The sequence below is a fragment of the Pygocentrus nattereri genome, chromosome 21 (assembly GCF_015220715.1).
Source record: "Pygocentrus nattereri isolate fPygNat1 chromosome 21, fPygNat1.pri, whole genome shotgun sequence".
Lineage (NCBI taxonomy): Eukaryota > Metazoa > Chordata > Actinopteri > Characiformes > Serrasalmidae > Pygocentrus > Pygocentrus nattereri.
Genome location: NC_051231.1, coordinates 30,341,810 through 30,360,495, shown reverse-complemented (window position 1 = coordinate 30,360,495; position 18,686 = coordinate 30,341,810). Strand labels below are relative to the sequence as shown.

General features: G+C 42.6%; 1 protein-coding gene across 2 annotated transcripts in view; it reads left to right on the top strand.

The window, feature by feature from the left end:
* Window positions 1-18,686, top strand: part of grm2b (glutamate receptor, metabotropic 2b) — a 56,217-nt gene that overhangs the window by 21,691 nt on the left and 15,840 nt on the right. For both annotated transcript variants that reach the window (XM_017711100.2, XM_017711093.2), the window contains exon 3: window positions 17,552-18,389. In XM_017711100.2, the coding sequence (XP_017566589.1) occupies window positions 17,552-18,389 (838 nt within the window). The remainder of the gene's footprint in view (window positions 1-17,551; window positions 18,390-18,686) is intronic.

Sequence of the window (18,686 nt, the reverse complement as noted above, 5' to 3'; positions counted from 1 at the left end):
GTCGCTGTAGAGGATGTTTTCATTTATTTTTACTTACAAAATCAACAAAACATCACTTGACCAGGGCAACTTTTGCATATGACTGTAAGGCATCAATAATCTCTTAAACGCTTCAAGTGCTTTCAAAACCAGCAAGTCTCCTGCCTGTAGTTCGTGCTCCAGCTGACTCCGTCAGCAGCGGGTGAATCAGAGCGGTTCCTCGAGCTGCTTCCTCCATCTGTGAGGGGCTGCGGGGGGCCTCGGGGTGCCTGGGGGATCGCTGTTTGGCAAAGCCCAGGCCACCTGTCCTTCGCTGGGGAAAGAAAGCCAAGAGGAGCCTTCGGGCTGTCTGGAGCTCAGTCGGCCCACTGGCATCAGAGACACGGCCTGGCAGGAGCCCCGAACAAACATGACGCCAATGAGCATGAATATAAAACACACGGCACATGGCAAAAAAACACATCCCAGCCATTTTAGGAGCTTCTTCACACCTTTCCCCCACTGAATGCCATCTGGGTAGTGAGAGGGAAGGAAAAGGGACGTATTAGCGTTCATTAAATGATGCTATGAAGCCTCTGTTAGTGGGTGTTTAATGGAGCAGAGGGATTTTCTTAGTGCAGACACTGAAAAAAGTGTTTGGAGTTCAGGCTGGACGAATGTGTGCAGTGCTTCCACATCAATAAATTACATCACATCAACCCAATTACTGCTTAAAGTAAGTAAACTGGAAGACAAATTAGTGTTGATGTATGTAATTTATGTGGAAACGAGGTGCGACAGTGTATTAAAGGGCCCATCTCACATTTTTCTTGTATTATATTCTCTTTATTGCTGAAGTTCACTAATAATGTATATCCTTTAGAATTAAACTGGTTGTTTTGTTACTGTGTCTTTAAGACTTATATATGCAAATGAGCACTGTTCTGATTGGCTGTCTGGTATTGTGCCTCATTCATTGAAATATGTGTGTTGCTTTTTGCGACATCACAAAAATCTTGAATTCAGAATGGGCTGTTTTTGCAGTACAACTTCCATATATGGACTGAGAAGTAATTGGTATGTTTCGAAACTTTAACAAATGCATACATACTATATCAAATTCAACTTTTATTTAATATTATTTTCCCTGATATAGACCCTTTATGGGGGGCGATGATGGTGGGTGGCTGAACTATATTGGGTGTGAGTGTGTGCGATGGTGTCTGTTCTATATTTGAGTGTGTGCGTGGGTGAGATTGGCACACTGTGTGGCTGTTTTGAGAGTGACAACCCCCTTAGAGGAGAAACACACAGAGCAAACAAAAGCTACCACCCCAACAGAACATGCACTGAGATGGAAACACATACAACACCAGGTCTCATCGACAGTGAATGGTGAAAGATACAGAGTCTGTGCTTGCTGGTCACTTTATTAGAAACCCCTACTCTGTATGTCCACTACCTGGCCTCTTTATTGGAAACTCCTACCTTGTGTTTCCACTCACTGGCCGCTTTATTAGAAACCCCTAGCCTGTATGTCCACTACCTGGCCTCTTTATTGGAAACTCCTACCTTGTGTTTCCACTCACTGGCCGCTTTATTAGAAACCCCTAGCCTGTATGTCCACTACCTGGCCTCTTTATTGGAAACTCCTACCTTGTGTTTCCACTCACTGGCCACTTTATTAGAAACCCCTACCCTGTATGTCCACTACCTGGCCGCTTTATTGGAAACTCCTACCTTGTGTTTCCACTCACTGGCCGCTTTATTAGAAACCCCTACCCTGTACTTTCACTCACTGTCCGCTTTATTAGAAACACCTACCTTGCACTTCCACCAGCAGCCTGCTTTATTAGAAACATACCTTTTACTTCCACTTACTGGCCACTTTATTAGAAACACTTCACTTGTGTTTCTACAGGCTGACCACTTTATTAGAAACCACTCCCTTGCACTTCCGCTCACTTTATTAGAAAGACCTTCCTTACAGCTCTAATACACTGACATATCACTGATCTATTCATGTTCTGCCTATGAATACATTCTTTCAAAGAAGCTAAAGCAAAGTTAGACAAGCTTTACAGAATAATTATGCAACCAGAAAATGCACCCACTCCTGGCAGTGTGACCCCTCACACGCATACAGATGGGCTACAGTCTCTAACTGCTCACCAGCAAGGTGGAGTTCTAAGGGACTATAAGATACACAACCTGTACAGGTCTGTAAATTTTTACTTAATAGAATCCACATTCTTATTGTATTACAACTCTGCAAGTATTGTGGCAATGCTTTTATTATATTATTTTAAGATTAACTTACATTAAAATGCTCTACAGAAAACTGCCCAGTCAGGCTATTTTCTCCATAGTATCTAGGTAGATATGATCAAGAGAGCTCTCCCATTGGTTAGGGCTTCAGGAGCTGAACTGAAGGCCATACACAGCAGATGAACCACTAACATAAATAGAAAGTGACAGTGAAATCAATCATAAATAAGTTTTGGTGAGCTGCAACAATTTTGTGAGAATATCACTATAGTTCTTCTGGAAGTTCTAGATACGTCACTGACTGTGAACACGAGCCAAAGTCTAAGCATCTTTCAGTTAGTTGTTAGGAATAGAAAACAGAGGCAGTGGGACTCTTTGCTGAAAGAATCACTCTTAAACTATAACATATGAGGTGAAATGTATGTAAATCCCTGTTACAAGCTTTAAATAAAGCATATGTTATGTCTTTACAAGCTTCGAAAGTTTGTGTCTAATCTAGAACGGTTTACTGCTAACATAGTAGAATCAATGGGGGGGGGGCAAGCAGAATTTACCTTTATCATAGGAGTGTTTTTTTTTTTTTTGCCTCGTTTTTTTTCCTCGTTTTGACATTTATGGGCCAGACAGAAGCCCTAGCTCTAATTATCATTGCTGGTAGCAATGCTTTAAGCCAAGATATGTTATTGTTTCTTTGAATGTGTTCTTGTCAACTTATTGTGCTAATTGGAGAGGCCAAATGTTGTCTGGGCTACTGTCTGTATGCATGAAAGTTTGGCAGATTCTGCAGGCGTGCGTTTGTTGAGACTGGCGCTGATAATGCCAACCAATCGATAGCCGCTTAGCACTGTTCCTTTCAACTCGCCCTTGCTCTCCTCTTCGTCCGCAAGGTGACAGAATAAATTACCATATTTCTTTTGCACACAAAAAAAAACAGCTTTGTGCATTCATAGTATCGAGAATAATAATGGCATGCAGAAATATGCATGGCAGAATCGTGTCCTTTAGGGCAGCACTGGACCACACAGGCAGGGACAGCCTGCCAGGCAGCTGGACGCTGATGTGGTCTTCAAAAGGCAGCAAGTTTTTACAGAGGATTATTCATACAGTTACTCTCATTAGAAAGATGCTATTGTTTTAGTATTGACAGCTAAAAGTCTGTGTTTGTGCGTGGAGGTCACTCACGTGGAGCGCTCCGCTGAGCTTTGAGTCAGAGAGAATGCTAATAAGCAATACCTGCATGTGGTGTTCACCGGGTGGCGAAACACAAAACAGCATCAGCAGATATAAACCAGACATGAACTTTTACCATCTATCTGCATTGTTTTTGAGTTCAGAGCCAATGAAATTAGGTGGAGTATCAGATCGAAGTCTGCAAGCACTCTTAAAAACAGGACTAAGCAAGCTTAGTTTTGCTGAACCGTCATCGGTTGTCTACCTTTGTATAGTGTGCAGGGTGGTGTACATGCCCAAATTTGACGTTTTTAACCAGCCACTTTTTTCCTCAATGTTAAATTTACTATCATAGCACTACTACACTTGCCTGCTACTACTACTAGACCTTTAATCAGGCCAGAAATTTTGCTCCAAGCCTCAATGCAGCATTGATCAAGTTCAGCCCAAATCACGTCATCAGGTTTTGAGTCCAAACTTGATGTGAGCTCAACAAAAATTTGTTTTTTATAAAGCTTTGATTCTGCACCTAAGCCTAACAAAATTTTGTCTGAACCATCCCCCGATCCAAACCGCACCATCAAGTCTGAACTTGATCCAAGCCCGACAAGGTTTTGTGTGAATCCAACCTGATCCAAAACTCTAGTGTAAACCTGATTTAACCTTCAAAAATTGCCCAAATCCAGCCTGATCTGAATCACATTATAAAAGTTTGAGATTGGACCGGACCCGAGTCTAACAAAATTTTGTCTTAACTCAACCCAATGTGAAATACGTTATCCAATTTTGAGTCAGAACCTGAGCCCAAAAAAATTTTCAAACTCAGCCTGATCTGAATCATATTATAAAAATTTGAATTTGAACCAAACCCAAGCCAGACAAAATTTGTCTGAACCCAACCCAGTTTTTGACTCCAAACATGATCCAAGCCCAGCAAAATTGATCTCAACCCAATCTAAACCACATGATCAAGGTTTTTATCTGAACCCAACCCGAGTCTAACAAAACTTTTCTTTCCGATACCAATTCTGTCCAATACAGCCCCAGATTGGCTCATCATCGCCCAAAGGTTTAGCGGTGTAGCAGCCACGCATGCAGGTTGAGCAGGTTTCTCGAATGATTTGCCGCTAGAATCATGCACAAACACACTTGATTAAGCCTTTAAAACAAGCAACAAAAGGTTTTATTTTGCAGCTGTTTTGATTTTTGAGGTCAGCACCACAAGATTTTTTGGACTTGTGAGAATTTAAGGCTGTAACTGTATGCAGATACTGAAAACACATTCCACTTACATGCGTTGAATGTTTCCTTCTCTGGAGATCCACCTTCCTGCGGAGTCTTGTTTCAACCACAACCTGCCACACTTGCTCCAGGTAGTTAGTTTCTTCATAAGTCCCTGATTGGCTGGAACAGAAGCATTAGTGTTAGGTGAAGGAGAGTGTTACCTGTTAGATGCTGGTTAGACCTAAACTCTGCAGAAAAGTAGATCTCCAGGAGGAGCCCTGGATCAGACTGCTAGCCTTCAGGGAACTGGAGATACACACCCTGCAATCTCACAAATTTCACACCGACTCAGGTGCACTCTAGGTGGTCTTGCTGAGATGTCTGCCTGCAGCAGGTCCAGAGAGCCAGAGAAATTTTAGAGCACCGTAACCCGGCAAAAACAAGAGTAACTGACTTTGAACTTTGCAGGATTATAGGGTGTTAAACCCCCTCTTCAATGAAGCATTTTTGCTGTAGTCTTCAGAAACCGGAGATAATGACATTCCATATCTGACATTTGAAGCACTGTTGATCAGCAAAGAAATGTTAGAATGAAGTCCAACTCTACAGGTCAGTAGAGCATGATGAGCTTTTTCCAGCAACCCCTTGCATTGCTAGCCTTTGGGAGCCTAGAGGTACAGACCCCAGAATCATCAGGCTCCTCACCTGTTATCTTCTCTAAGGCGTTAATGTTCATAATCAAGTAATCACAGACTAGTTGACATCAAGCTTTAAGCATCATTGCCAGCAGCAAAGTCCACTAGTCTGTGGGACCCCCTAGTTTGTCTTGTTTGGCTAAAACAAGTTTGATAATAATAAGTAATAAAGAGGTATTCAGATCTGATAATGAATCTGTTCAGGAATCTGACAATAAATAGGTTTTGCTCTTAAAAATGTCCTAAAAGGTCTCTGGTTGGGACCCATGGTTCTAGGACAGACCTTCAACTGGCATAGAGCCTTTACACTGTGGAGAGAAAGGGTTTTCTTGCATATCTCACTACCAAATAATTATTCTTTGAAAAACCATCCATTGAAAGTCTCTTTAGTGAATCAAACAGGGTTCTTCTAAGGCAGTGTCAAGTGCTAAGAAGAGCCATTCAACAAAAATCAAACCACCTTAGAAGCCACAGCATTTTATGTCAGTTTTATTAACGTAACCTTTTACCGTCTTGGCTCTAAATCTGTCTCAGTGTGTACCGATGTACTAGTTTAGGCTAACAAAGCTCTGCTTTAAGTTTTAGCTCAGCTATAGCTGATTTTCTCGCATCTCTGGCAGGAAACTTTTCCGCAAAAGTAGAGCAGTTTCTAGTAAAATGTCTCTCAATGCTCAATTTTCACGAGCCCTTTGAATTTTGAGTACAGCTCGGCTTGACCCACCATCCTTCAAAGCGCGTGGAAGACGAGCATCAACACTCTGTACTGGCACCCAGAAGGTGGAATGAACTCCCACTGCCTGTCCGTACAGCAGAGTCTCTTGCTGTCTTCAAACTCATACTGAAGACCGTCTCTTTATAGGGCACTTAAATGAGCTGAATTAAGTATTGATTGTAATGTATTGTATTGCATTTATGGATTGTAGTGTATTGTATTGTAATGTATTGTATTGCACTGCTCTGTGTTCAACTCTGTTCCTTTTCTCTGGGTATCAACAGTGACTTTTTGTTTCTAGCAGTATCTGAGCTCAGGACTGGCTTTCTCTAGCCTATTGGTAACAAGCAATGATACTTTAGATGGACAAAGCACTTCTTGTAAGTCCCTCTGGATAAGAACGTCTGCTAAATGCTGTAAATGTAAATGTAAATGAAGTCACTTCTCATTCGCCAGCTAATTGTTCTAATTTTCCCGTTCCACCTTAAATGGTGCCTGAGGTGCCAGAATGCAACTGCTACACCATTTAAGGTGAAATTGGAAAATTCGAACAAAGGGCTGGCAAATGAGAAGTGACTTCAGCTTCACGACCTTTTTAGTGTTTGACAGTTTCTCACTGCAGATTAAACGTATCAGGAAATCAGCTGGAGGGATTGTAAACACAAATAAATCCATTCTCCTCCTAATTAGTTGTGGGGCAGTTGTGGGCTGGAGGTTAGGGATCTGGCCCTGTGACCGGAAGGTTGGTGGTTCGATCCCCAGGGCCGACAGTCCATGACTGAGGTGTCCTTGAGCAAGACACCTAACCCCCAACTGCTCCCCGGGTGCCATGGATAGGGCTGTCCACTGCTCTGGGCGAGTGTGCTCACTGCCCCCTAGTGTGTATGTGGTGTTTCACTTCATGGATGGGTTAAATGCAGGGGTGGAATTTCCACAGTTGTGGGATCAAAAAAGTATCACTTATTATCAACTTAAATCTATCTCTTTGCTATTTCGTCAGCTGCTAGCTAGGCGAGGTTGTTGTCTGTGTTGCTACGGTGACCAGCAGTTTGCATGCCAATCTTCCAGGTTAAAGGGTGAATCAGCAGTTCTACATTAACTCCAGTGTTTAAGATCATTTACTGTTAAACTGTGTTGAAGGATCAGCAGAGCTTTATTTTACTGTAAAGGAGGATTATTTTATTTTTACCTAAAGATCTAATTCTGCTGTGGAGCCACAACAGGGCAGTAAAAGAGTCACATGTTGCCGACCGCTGTTCTAAGGCATCACTCTGAAGAGCCCTTGATGGCAACTTAATTTTTAGGAGTGCACTGAACAGAGTCAGTGTTGATGAAATGAAGTGTTCTCCTGTTTCCAATCAGCCTCCGTACTCCTCAGTGGAATCCTGCAGATTTGAGGGATGATTTCATTGCTTTTTGGCTTCTTGCTCTGAGAACATTTCCGGCCAAATGTTTGTGCGTTTTTCATCTCTGCGCTGTTCGTGCTCGCCTGTGGAGAGCGGGGATTCTTTTTAACTTCTCTGGCTCAGTCTGGAGCCTGCTGAAGCCGTGATGCGGCTGTGTGGGATGCCGGCTGGCGCGGTAGCCGTGGAAACAGATGGGCCTTTCATGTTGAAAGCGGGACGGTACCAGTCACCGTAGTGCGTCACTGGGCTCTCCGTTCTCAGTCAGCGTAAGAGCACACAGAGTCCTGCACGGGGTCAAAGTATCATACCTCTACATCCATCTGGATCCCTTCACTCTCTGTGTCTCTCTCTATCTGTCCATCTGTCTCAGTGCTCTCTCTCTCTCTCTCTCTCTCTCATTAGTCTGCCTGACCGGTCGTGCTACCAACGGCATAGTGATAACATGTGACTGTCTGACCAACAACTGGACTGTGCAGCATGTTGTCATAGAAAATCAAGGATGAGATGGTTTGTTGTTTTAATATCATCCCAAGGCTGAGCTACACAATATTATATAAAACAACCAATAACATTAAATGCTGGCTTCAGGCTAGAATACAACTTTTAAAATAAACAGTGCTTCCAAAAGTCATTTCTTTAATTTCCAGTTGAAATGGCCAATAACTACAGGTCATTTTTCAACATCACAAAAAAGCAGAGGACAAAAATTTAAGTGCGTTTTTAGTACGTCCACCTGTTTCCTTTATTACAGCTTCCATTCTTTTCACTTTCAGTCCTTCTGCAGACAATGTTCAGTCTTAGAAACTTCATTTTCTGAAGTAATCAAACCCATTCAGTGGTGTTGAGGTCTGGACTCTGGGGTGGTCAGTCCATCAGCTTGTTTGTTTGATGTGTCCGTCTCCTTTTCTCAGTGAGGTTCTTCTTGATGAGTGGTCTTCTCACAGCAGAAGGATGGACAGATGGACAGAAACACCTGTGGATGTTCTCAGATCTGGAGCTCTCTCTGAGATGGAAGCTTTAAGTGCTGTTTATCTGATGGGGACGGTTCTGGTGGTTTACCAGGTCTTCCAGGTGGTGTTTAGGAGCCACATTTGCTCTATTTCCAGTTTAGGAAACTCCTAGTTTTCTCACTTTAACCTTTTTGTTCTTTATGCAAGTGTATTATCTTATATCTAATCTCTTCCAAAATATTTCCTGAAAAATCAATGACTTGTAGTTATTGGCTATTTTGACTGGAAATAAAGTAAAAGAAGTGGGGTCTCTGGTTTTTTCACAGTACTGTACTTCACCCCATTTGTTTTCATTAGAGCACCAACTTGGTTGAGACAGCAACCACAAGGTTCTAGGCCCTTGTTATGCTACTTGAAAAGAGACAGAAAGAGGTGGATGAATAGAGAGACAGAAATATATGGCCTTGCTTTCCCTCTGTGTTATCAGGGATCCACTCAGAGCCAGCAGCGTTGAACGTGTCACTTTTCCCGGCTGGTGTCTGTCTGAGAAAAATGCAGTGTGATGCAGCTCAGTCACACACCCACTCACACACATACACACACACACGCAAGTCACCCGCAGCAGGATGGACAGACAGCAGTTGAGGTTATCTCTGTCAAACGCTTCAGTGCTGTCCTGACACACTGCTCTCAAGGTTGGGGATGCCAAGTGGAAAAAAACAGAAGACACACAAACAGAATATTAATGTCAACAGTGCTCAAGAGTTCTAGAATCAAAACAGTAAACTCTGTCTGTTTAATCAAAATGCCTGAAAATAAGTGAAAAAACAGAAGTTTCCAAAACTGGAGCCCACAAAATAAGAAAACGGGCCTCCTAACAACCACCTGGAAGACCTGGTAAACCATTAAAACTGCCCCCATCAGATAAACAGCACTGAAAGCTTTGATCTCTGAGAGAGAGGAGAAGATCAAGCTGCTTCAGATCTGAAAACATCCACAGGTGTTTCTGTCCATCCTTCCACTGGGAGAAGACCACTCAGCGCTGTGGGTCTGAAAGGACGTGTAGCTGTTCAAGAAGAACCTCACTGAGAAAAGGAGACGGACAGACCAAACAAAGAAGCTGAACGATGGACTGACCGCCCCAGAGTCCAGACCTCAACACCACTGAATGGGTTTGATTACTTCAGGAAATGTTCAACCAGCTTCTAAGACTGAGCTTTGGAGGCGTGTCTGCAGGAACTGAAAGTGAGTCTCCTGAAAAGAACGGAAGCTGGAATAAAGTAGACGCAGAATGGACACAATAAATACTGAAACTATCTATTCATAATAAGTTCTTGAGCCTGCTGTTAATTTTATTTGCTGTATAAACAAAACATCTTGTCTCCATCTTTGCAGTTTTTCACTTTTTGACGTAATTTTAAAATAAAAACTGATCTTTACAATGTGTGAAGATAAATCGACCAATAGAAATGCTGGAATTAAATATCTTTGCATTAACTTGCATTGAAAGTTAAGAATGATTTTTCTTGCCTTACCATTCTGGAGTTTTTTTCCTAGAGCGACAACATGTTTCCTGCATTTTTCCTGATGCTAAAATGTGTAAATTATTCAATTAGCATATTCAAATTTGCATGTGAATTGGAAAAATGTCTGGAATACACTGCCATAAACACTGAAAAACCTTTTTAGATTAGTCAGCCAATACTGCAGTTTCTCCTTTCACCTGACGGTGGCAGTATTACTGCAAACCCACAGTGAAGCGTCTTAAAAAAAAAAAAAAAAAGTCTTTTACTTTAAAAAGGATTAATAATTTGTGGCATCACATGACCAGGAATTCTTATGATGTTGTTATTACCATATATTCCAAATACCAATTAAAATTGTATTCATTTTCAGTATTTGTAAATATTGGGTCGTACGTTTCACTAAGAATAAGTTGGATTTCTTTGGTCTTGTTTTCAATGAAAAGAACCTCAAAAATGAGAAAAACTAGATTTTATGGTGCTTTTTGTAGGTTTTATGGTGCAATTGCGCATTGTTGCCATATGGCAACAGTTTACCAAATACCCCACTTTAAAAATGAATCGTATATATGTATTTAATATTTCCATTATTTAAGGAATTTTACATTTTAAAGACACATTCATTTTTATTATCGTGTTTAAGCAATAATTCATGCAATAGAGGGCTAATAGCGCTTCGCATGGTGAAATGGTTCTTCAGACTGATGGAGGATATTTTGTATATGGTTCCTTTTTGAAAATGGTTCTATATAGCACCAAAGAGGGGTCTGCTGTTGCTATGATGTCAAGCTTGTAACAATAGAAGAACAAGTTTAGTGCTTTATAGAACCATGTACAGCACTTTCTCCATCAGCAGAACCATTTCACCATGCAGAGAACCATTTAAGCATGAATTGGTTCTATATAGAACTCATAGTTCTAAATAGAAGCATTGCTTCTATGTAGTTAATGGCTGTTTTGAGTGGTCTCCAAGAACACTGCATCAAGAACACAGACTCAGCCATTTTTGTGAGAACATTTAATACTTTTTCAATGAGAACCATAGCAAAGGCATATGCCTCATATTTCAAAGGACTGTAATGGGTTTAATATCAATAGAAATGAAACACAAAGACATTACAATAAATATTCAGGTGAACAGAGGGCAGAGAAACTAGAGCAACTTCTTATCAGAGCAAATTCAGTAGTTCAGTGAATATTTAACCCTTTAGGCCTGAAAAACCGTGGCTATTGAAACCCATTTATCTTATTTAATAAGGTGATGTCTAAATGTTGTTGTTGCATTTATTTGACATGTAAAGATCATGATCTAAAAAAATGTAAATGTATGGATTATTTATTTTGTTTGCCACAAATTATTAACAAGTAAACACTTGAATAAAGTGTAAATAAAGCGCAATGCAAAGCGTTGAATGCAGTGGTGTAAAGCGCTGACACTGGACTCTAGAGCAGTGGAGACGTGTTCTCTGGAGTGACCAATCACGCTTCTCCGTCTGGCATTCGACAAATCGGAGTCTGGGTTTGACGGTTGCCAGGAGACGGTACTTGTCTGACTGCATTGTGCCGAGTGTAAAGTTTGGTGGAGGGGGGATCATGGTGTGGGGTTGTTTTTCAGGAGTTGGGCTCGGCCCCTTAGTTCCAGTGAAAGGAACTCTTAAAGCTTCAGCATCAAGCGATTTTGGACAATTTCGTGCTCCCAACTTTGTGGGAACAGTTTGGGGACGGCCCCTTCCTGTTCCAACATGACTGCCCACCAGTGCACAAAGCAGGTCCATAAAGACGTGGATGAGTCCAGCAAATTGAATGTTATGGTTTTGAAACGTTACACAATTTAAAGTAGTTTATCGCTACAGCTTATTAACAACTTTGTACACCATTATTTTTGAGTCTGAAAAGGGAAATGCTTCAGGAATGCTGAATGCTAAAGTTGACACCTGCCCCTCCGAGGGCACATCTAACATCCCTTAAGAAGGCGCTGGGGATTCCCCCAGGGGGGAAATGATGAGTGGATCAGGGTTTGTTAAAACCAGTATTGAACTGCGGGGTATACCTCAAGCAGGAATGGGTGGGGCTTAACTGCTGCAGGCTAAATGGGCAGATATACAGTTGTATGCAAAAGTTAGGGCACCCCTAACTGTTTATCTGCTGAATTGAGCATACTCAGCAAAAGACAAAAACAAAGGTTAAGGCAAATGTATTTTATATTTATTTTCTAGTTTAATATTTAAAATGTGTTTCTTCTCTGTAGAGGATGGATTAGCAAATTAGCAAAACATGTCATTTGACCAGGGAAGCTCAAATATTTGTGTACAACTGTAAGTAAAGGAAAGCCTAGAAAAGGATGGTATGCCCTCTCCAGATAAGGGGGAGGACCTGCCCCAGGTGGAGGAGTTGATGAAACTCCTTGTTCAGGAGTGATGGAAAGAGAGATTGTGATATTGGCCGCAGGCTGGGACAGGCGGCGGCAGTAATGCCGTCACTGTACCAGACTGCAGTGGTGAAGAGGGAGCTGAGCCATAAGGCGAAGCTCTCTGTTTACCGGTTGGTCTACATCCCGACCCTCACCTGTGGTCATGAGCTGTGGTAATGACTGAATAATGAGGTCATGAATACAAACGGAAATGAGCTTTTCTCACAGGGTGGTGGGCTACACTCTACTTGATAATTGTACCCAAAACACCAAATTTAACAGCCCTGCTCCCCATTCACACCTGGAACCTCGTAACGCTAACGAGTCACATGACACCAGGGAGGTACACCAACACAACTGGGCACAATTTGGACATGTTCACTATGAGGTGTGCTCACTTGTGTTGCCAGCTATTTAAAATTAATGTCTGTGTGTTGAAGTTATTTTCAGAGGACAGTAAATTTGCAATTTACCAATCTACCAAATTACCAATTTGCCAATTGAACATGTTACGTTGTGATTGTGTATGCAATGGACTGGCGGCCTGTCCAGGGTGTATCCTGCCTTCCGCCCGATGACCAGTGGGATAGGCTCCAGCACCCCCCCACGACCCTGAGGGAGAAGTGGCTTAGAAAATGTGTCTGTCTGAAGAACATTGATTTTTGATATGTGCCCTTTAAGATCCCTCCACAAATACTCTATATGCCTGTTTTTGGCAAGCAAGATGCAGTCATGTTCTTTGGCATAGTGCTTGAGGTGGAACACTTCCAGGGTGATATTTGTATCACAGTTTTTGGCCATAAACCCAATCTTGAATGGAAAATATAAAAGCGATTTTTCAGTGTTGGCTGCCGAGGCAGCAGCAGCGTAGTAAACAGCAGACGCATAAACCTGGAGTATAAGATTATTTCAGCTTTCAATGATGGAATCATGCCGGCATGAAAAATGCCTTATCCACACACCTATATGTGGCACACAGACACAGATAGCATGACCACAACAGCGACGTGTGTCTGAGGGCTGAATAGATTTGCTTCAGGTGGAGCTCGAAAATTGGAATTCTAAATTGGAATTTGAATCGGGGGAGAATAAATTGCATGAAGCCCTTGGGAACGTTGCCCGATTTAGTCTACTGAACACTGCTAAGTCCTGCTCTTTTGACTCTGTAGAGCCTGAAGGATTGAACATCCCCCAATTGTGAGAATGCTGACCTAGGGTCAGTTCCACCTGTCTGTAAGTGTGAATAATTGCAGAATGAAAAATAAAAAGTGACCCTAAATCAGCACAATTGCACTCATACATATGGACACTGCAGTGAGGCGTCTGATGCAGTATGTACAGCCCCCAGACGCTGGATTTCCATCATTATCCTGCGTTCCCTGTGGGCCTAATTGTCACTTCAAATTGCACAGCTAGCAGCTTCCCAGAATTCCACCACACAGCTCCTCCAGCGATTGCTCGGCACCTCTGGGAAATAAGAATGCGCCGGGAGTATCCAACTGAGCTACAGCACTTTTACAGCCACTGCGAATTAAACGTTCATGAGCAAACTTTAACCAGAAGAAAGCAGGAAGGTTAATGAGGTTGCACTTGTACTTTGTACTTTGAAATAGCTGCATGAATGATAGCAGCTGGAACGTCAAATGATTTTTCAGCATTTCTGCATTCAGAGTGGTTTGGTGGGAAGTGCTCCGTTCTAGAGCATTAGTCAGAGTTGTTCACAGTGGTGGGAGTAGGAACCAGAGGCCAGATTTAAGAAAAAACTTGTGAAAGTTCTTAAGGCTACCACAAAGTTCATAAGGCCCTCAGTCACCAGTATCTTCCTAAGATTTCTCCTAGAAAGTTCCTAGAAAATGTCTACGTCAGAGTCATGACGTGTTTTTAAACCTCAGAATTGTTCACACCTTTGGCCACGATCACATTACCAGGTTAAAGTGGCACAAATCAGACCTGAACCACTTTTATATGGTCCTTGATCAGAGACGTATCCGATTTGTGGCCATGTGACCTTAATGTGATGCTCGGATCGTAATTTATGTGCTTTTTTTCCACTGTGCGTGCGCCATCATTCAGCGTTACCATGGCAACAGAGCCGAACAGACGTTAAAGCCTGTAAACGGTGGAAAAGCAGCTCATCTCACCTTTTCCCCCTTCGCCTGGCTCTAATAATGAAGCTGAGAGCTGATCAGAGTGAATGATCTTCTCAGCGAAGCTCGTTCTGCTCGTTAGTTTGTGCTGATGATGCAGTGATTCAGTCACGTGACGTTACTGAGCAGGACGTGTGCATGAGGGTCATTTCAGACGCCGGTTCATGACATTAATGACAGATTTGAGTTACTTACCTAAACGAATGTGAACCATCGAGTCAGAGATCAGATTTGAGCAACGAGGCTTGTAATGTGAACTCAGCCTTTGTGCTCGTGTGTAGAGATTCTGTTCCTACACTGGGTTCTTTAGTAAAGAAAATGGTTCTTTACAGTACCATGAACACTCAAAGAACCATTAAAGGGTTCTTTGCATGGTGAAAGGAACAGATGGATAATGTGCTGTACATAGTTCTATATAGAGCCTTTTTGAAAAGGGTTCTATGTAGCACCCGAAAGGGTTCTTCTATTGCTACAGTGTCAAGTGTGCAACAATAGAAGAACCCTTTATATAGAACCCTTTTGAAAAAGGTTCTCTATAGAAACATGTCCAGCACAATCTCCATCAATTTCATTGATTTGCTGATGATGCGAAGAACCCTTTAATCATGCAAATGGTTCTTTGAGTTGTATATAGAACCTATTACTTTACTAAAGAACCCTTGAATAACCATCAGAGAAGCAAAATGGATGAAAAACATCAAACCACGAACCTCAAAAAAGCATGTTTGGCAAATAGGAACTAGAAATGATGGTGGAAGAAACAGCCAACAGGAAAAAATCCACATTGGAAAATATAATAATTGCAGGGTGACGGACGAGGACGGGCAGGAGCAGCAGAGGCAGCATCTGTGATAAATTCAGACGCTCACCTCGTCACCTCTTACAGCCTAAGACGAGTGTGAGGCTGTCCTAAGGTTACGAAATCATTTAGGAACGTAATTTTTTCAGGAATACCACTTGTTCTTAGAATTATTCCTATGGAAAAAGTAAAGAAAAGAAAAGAAGAGAATTCTTACGACGTTATTTGAATGATAACAATTTCTTACAACTTTTTCATTAAGAATGAAGTTAAGAAAAAAACAGATTTCAGATTTTCTTTCTTAACGCACTTTCATGAATCTGGCCCCTGATGTCCAAACGCCTCAGATCTCTCACAGAATGTTCTTACTTGAAATGGCTACAAATATATGTAGTGATGCCGTTTGGCCTAAAACCAAAAAAGTTTTTCATTGATTCATGGCCGAGTGCTGTGAGGCAAAATAGTCCTATGGAAATCTATTGAGTCAGTAAGTTTCTCTACAATGAATCACTTCATATCAGATCACTCTGAATGACTGTTTACATCTTACTCACAACATTATGCAGAAAGTTTGAAAAAGTGGTGGAATTATTTTATTTATTTATTTTTTCAGATGTTGACTTCAGGCAGTCATTATAGCGAAACACAGATGGTAGATTTGAGCACCGAAATTTAACCTGTTCCAAAACGGGGCTCATGGCCTGCGGTTAACATGACTGTAAGCCACTAACACAATTCCTTATCTGTTGTTTTTTGTTGCAGCCGTTATCTCGAACCATCAGAATTAGACCTGCCTGAGTTCCGTGGATGAGCAGGCAGAAATGATCGACTTAGATGAGTTAGATAAGGAATATAGATGGAGGCTTTGTAGAATCAGAATCCTATCTCCTCTCCCTGCCCAGCAGTTGCACCCAGAGGCAACTGTGTCCAAGACCAGGCAAAGGACAGGCACACAAACTGAATTGCATGTCAACAAGTTTTGCAGAGGGCCATTGGCACTTTTGTTTATCTATCTAAATCGATTTGTTTCACGAGCCGATGTGGTGGTGATAACTGGAGGTGTGGAGGAGACTCTCATTGGCTCATCTAGCAGCTGATGCTTAGAACCTGAGAAACTACACCGATCAGGCATAACATTATGACCACCTCCTTGTTTCATTGTCCATTTTATCAGCTCCACTTATTGTATAGTTGCACTTTGTAGTTCTACAGTTACAGACTGTAGTCCATCTGTTTCTCTGATACTCTGTTACCCCCTTTTACCCTGTTCTTCAGTGGTCAGGACCCCCATAGACATTCACAGAGCACTACTATTGGGATGGTGGATCATTCTCAGCACTGCAGTAACACTGACATGGTGGAGGTGTGTTAGTGTGTGTTGTGCTGGTACAAGTGGATCAGACACAGCAGTGCTGGGGTTTTTAAACACTGTGTCCACTCACTGTCCACTCTATTAGACACTCCTACCTCGTCAGTCCGCCTTGTAGATGTAAAGTCAGAGACGACAGCTCATCTGCTGCTGCACAGTTTGTGTTGGTCCTCCTCTAGTCCTTCATCAGTAGTCACAGGACGCCGCCCACAGTCGCTGTTGTCTGGATATTTTTGGTTGGTGGACTATTCTCAGTCCAGCAGTGACACTGTGGTGTTAAAAACTCCAGCAGCACTGCTGTGTCTGATCCACTCATACCAGCGCAACGCACACTAACACACCATCACCACGTCAGTGTTAATGTAGTGCTGAGAATGATCCACCACCCCAATAGTACCTGCTCTGTGAGGGTCCATGGAGGTCCTGACCACTGAAGAACAGGGTAAAAGGGGGTACCAAAGTATCAGAGAAACAGATGGACTAAAGTCTGTAACTGTAGAACTACAAAGTGCAGCTATACAGTAAGTGGAGCTGATAAGATGGACAATGAGCATAGAAACAAGGAGGTGGTTATGATGTGATTCTGATCAGTGTACCTCTATGTTCTCTTGCAAGTTCTGAAACAGTTTTCAGAGTGGACCAGTTTCCCACAGCCATGCCTATAGAAGACATGTACACAGTGACGTTTTGTTCATTTTTATAGCTTACAGTAAGTGATACTGTGTCCTAAACAAGACGACATGTCTGCAAGACCTTTATGAATACCTGGATGCAGTTTGAGCTGAGTGAAAAAAGATTTGGGTGACTATTGACTTCTAGTGTTTCTCAACTACATTAGCCTCATAGCTCCAGCAGCAACCAAAAGATGCACCAAACATGTCTTGGCTGATCTTTTTTCTTTCTTCCACTGATCTTTCCAGGTGGCCAACCTGCTGCGGCTTTTCCAGATACCCCAGATCAGCTATGCCTCCACTAGTGCCAAGCTAAGTGACAAATCCCGTTATGACTACTTCGCCCGAACCGTGCCGCCAGACTTCTACCAGGCCAAAGCCATAGCAGAGATCCTGCGTTACTTCAACTGGACCTATGTGTCCACAGTAGCCTCTGAGGGTGACTATGGGGAGACCGGCATTGACGCCTTCCAGCAAGAGGCGAGGGTGCGGCAAATCTGCATCGCTACATCGGTCAAAGTCAGCCGTTCTATGAACCGGATTAACTACGAGACGGTGATCCGCTCGCTGCAGCAAAAGGCCAACGCCAAAGTGGTCATCCTGTTCACTCGCAGTGAAGATGCAAGGGAGTTGCTGGTGGCAGCTGCCCGAATGAACGTCACCTTCATTTGGGTGGCCAGTGATGGCTGGGGGGCGCAGGAAAGTGTGGTGCATGGGAGCGAGAAGGCAGCCAATGGGGCCTTCACCATTGAGCTAGCGTCCTACTCCATCCGCGAATTTGAGGACTACTTCACCAAACTAACTCCCGAGCTCAACACCCGGAATCCTTGGTTCAGGGAGTTCTGGGAGCACAAGTTCGGATGTCGTCTGCATGAGCCGGGCTGTGCCAGCCACAGCTTGAGGGACGGTTCGTTCAAGCCAGAGTCAAAGATCATGTTCGTCGTGAACGCAGTCTACGCCATGGCCCACGCGCTGCATAACATGCGGCAGGCAGTGTGCCCTAACACCACCCGGGTATGTGATGCCATGAAGCCAGGCAATGGCAAGAGGTTCTACCGTGAGTTCATCCTCAAGACCAAGTTCGATGGTAAGGAACATTAGTGACAATCACTTACAATACAGTACGAATGTCAGACTGTATTTATTTAATTTCCAGACAAAATAGCCATTAAGCACAAGTTATTCATTTTTTAGGAGATATTTCTGAGGAGATTAGATGTAAGATAATCAATCCACAGGCGTTTCCTAAACTGGAGTTAAAAAATGATTACGACATAGAGAAAATGGGACTCCTAACAACCACCTGGAAGACTTGGTAGACCAAGCAAGACCAAAACTGTCCTCATCAGATAAACAGCACTTAAAGCTGAGAGAGAAGAGAAAA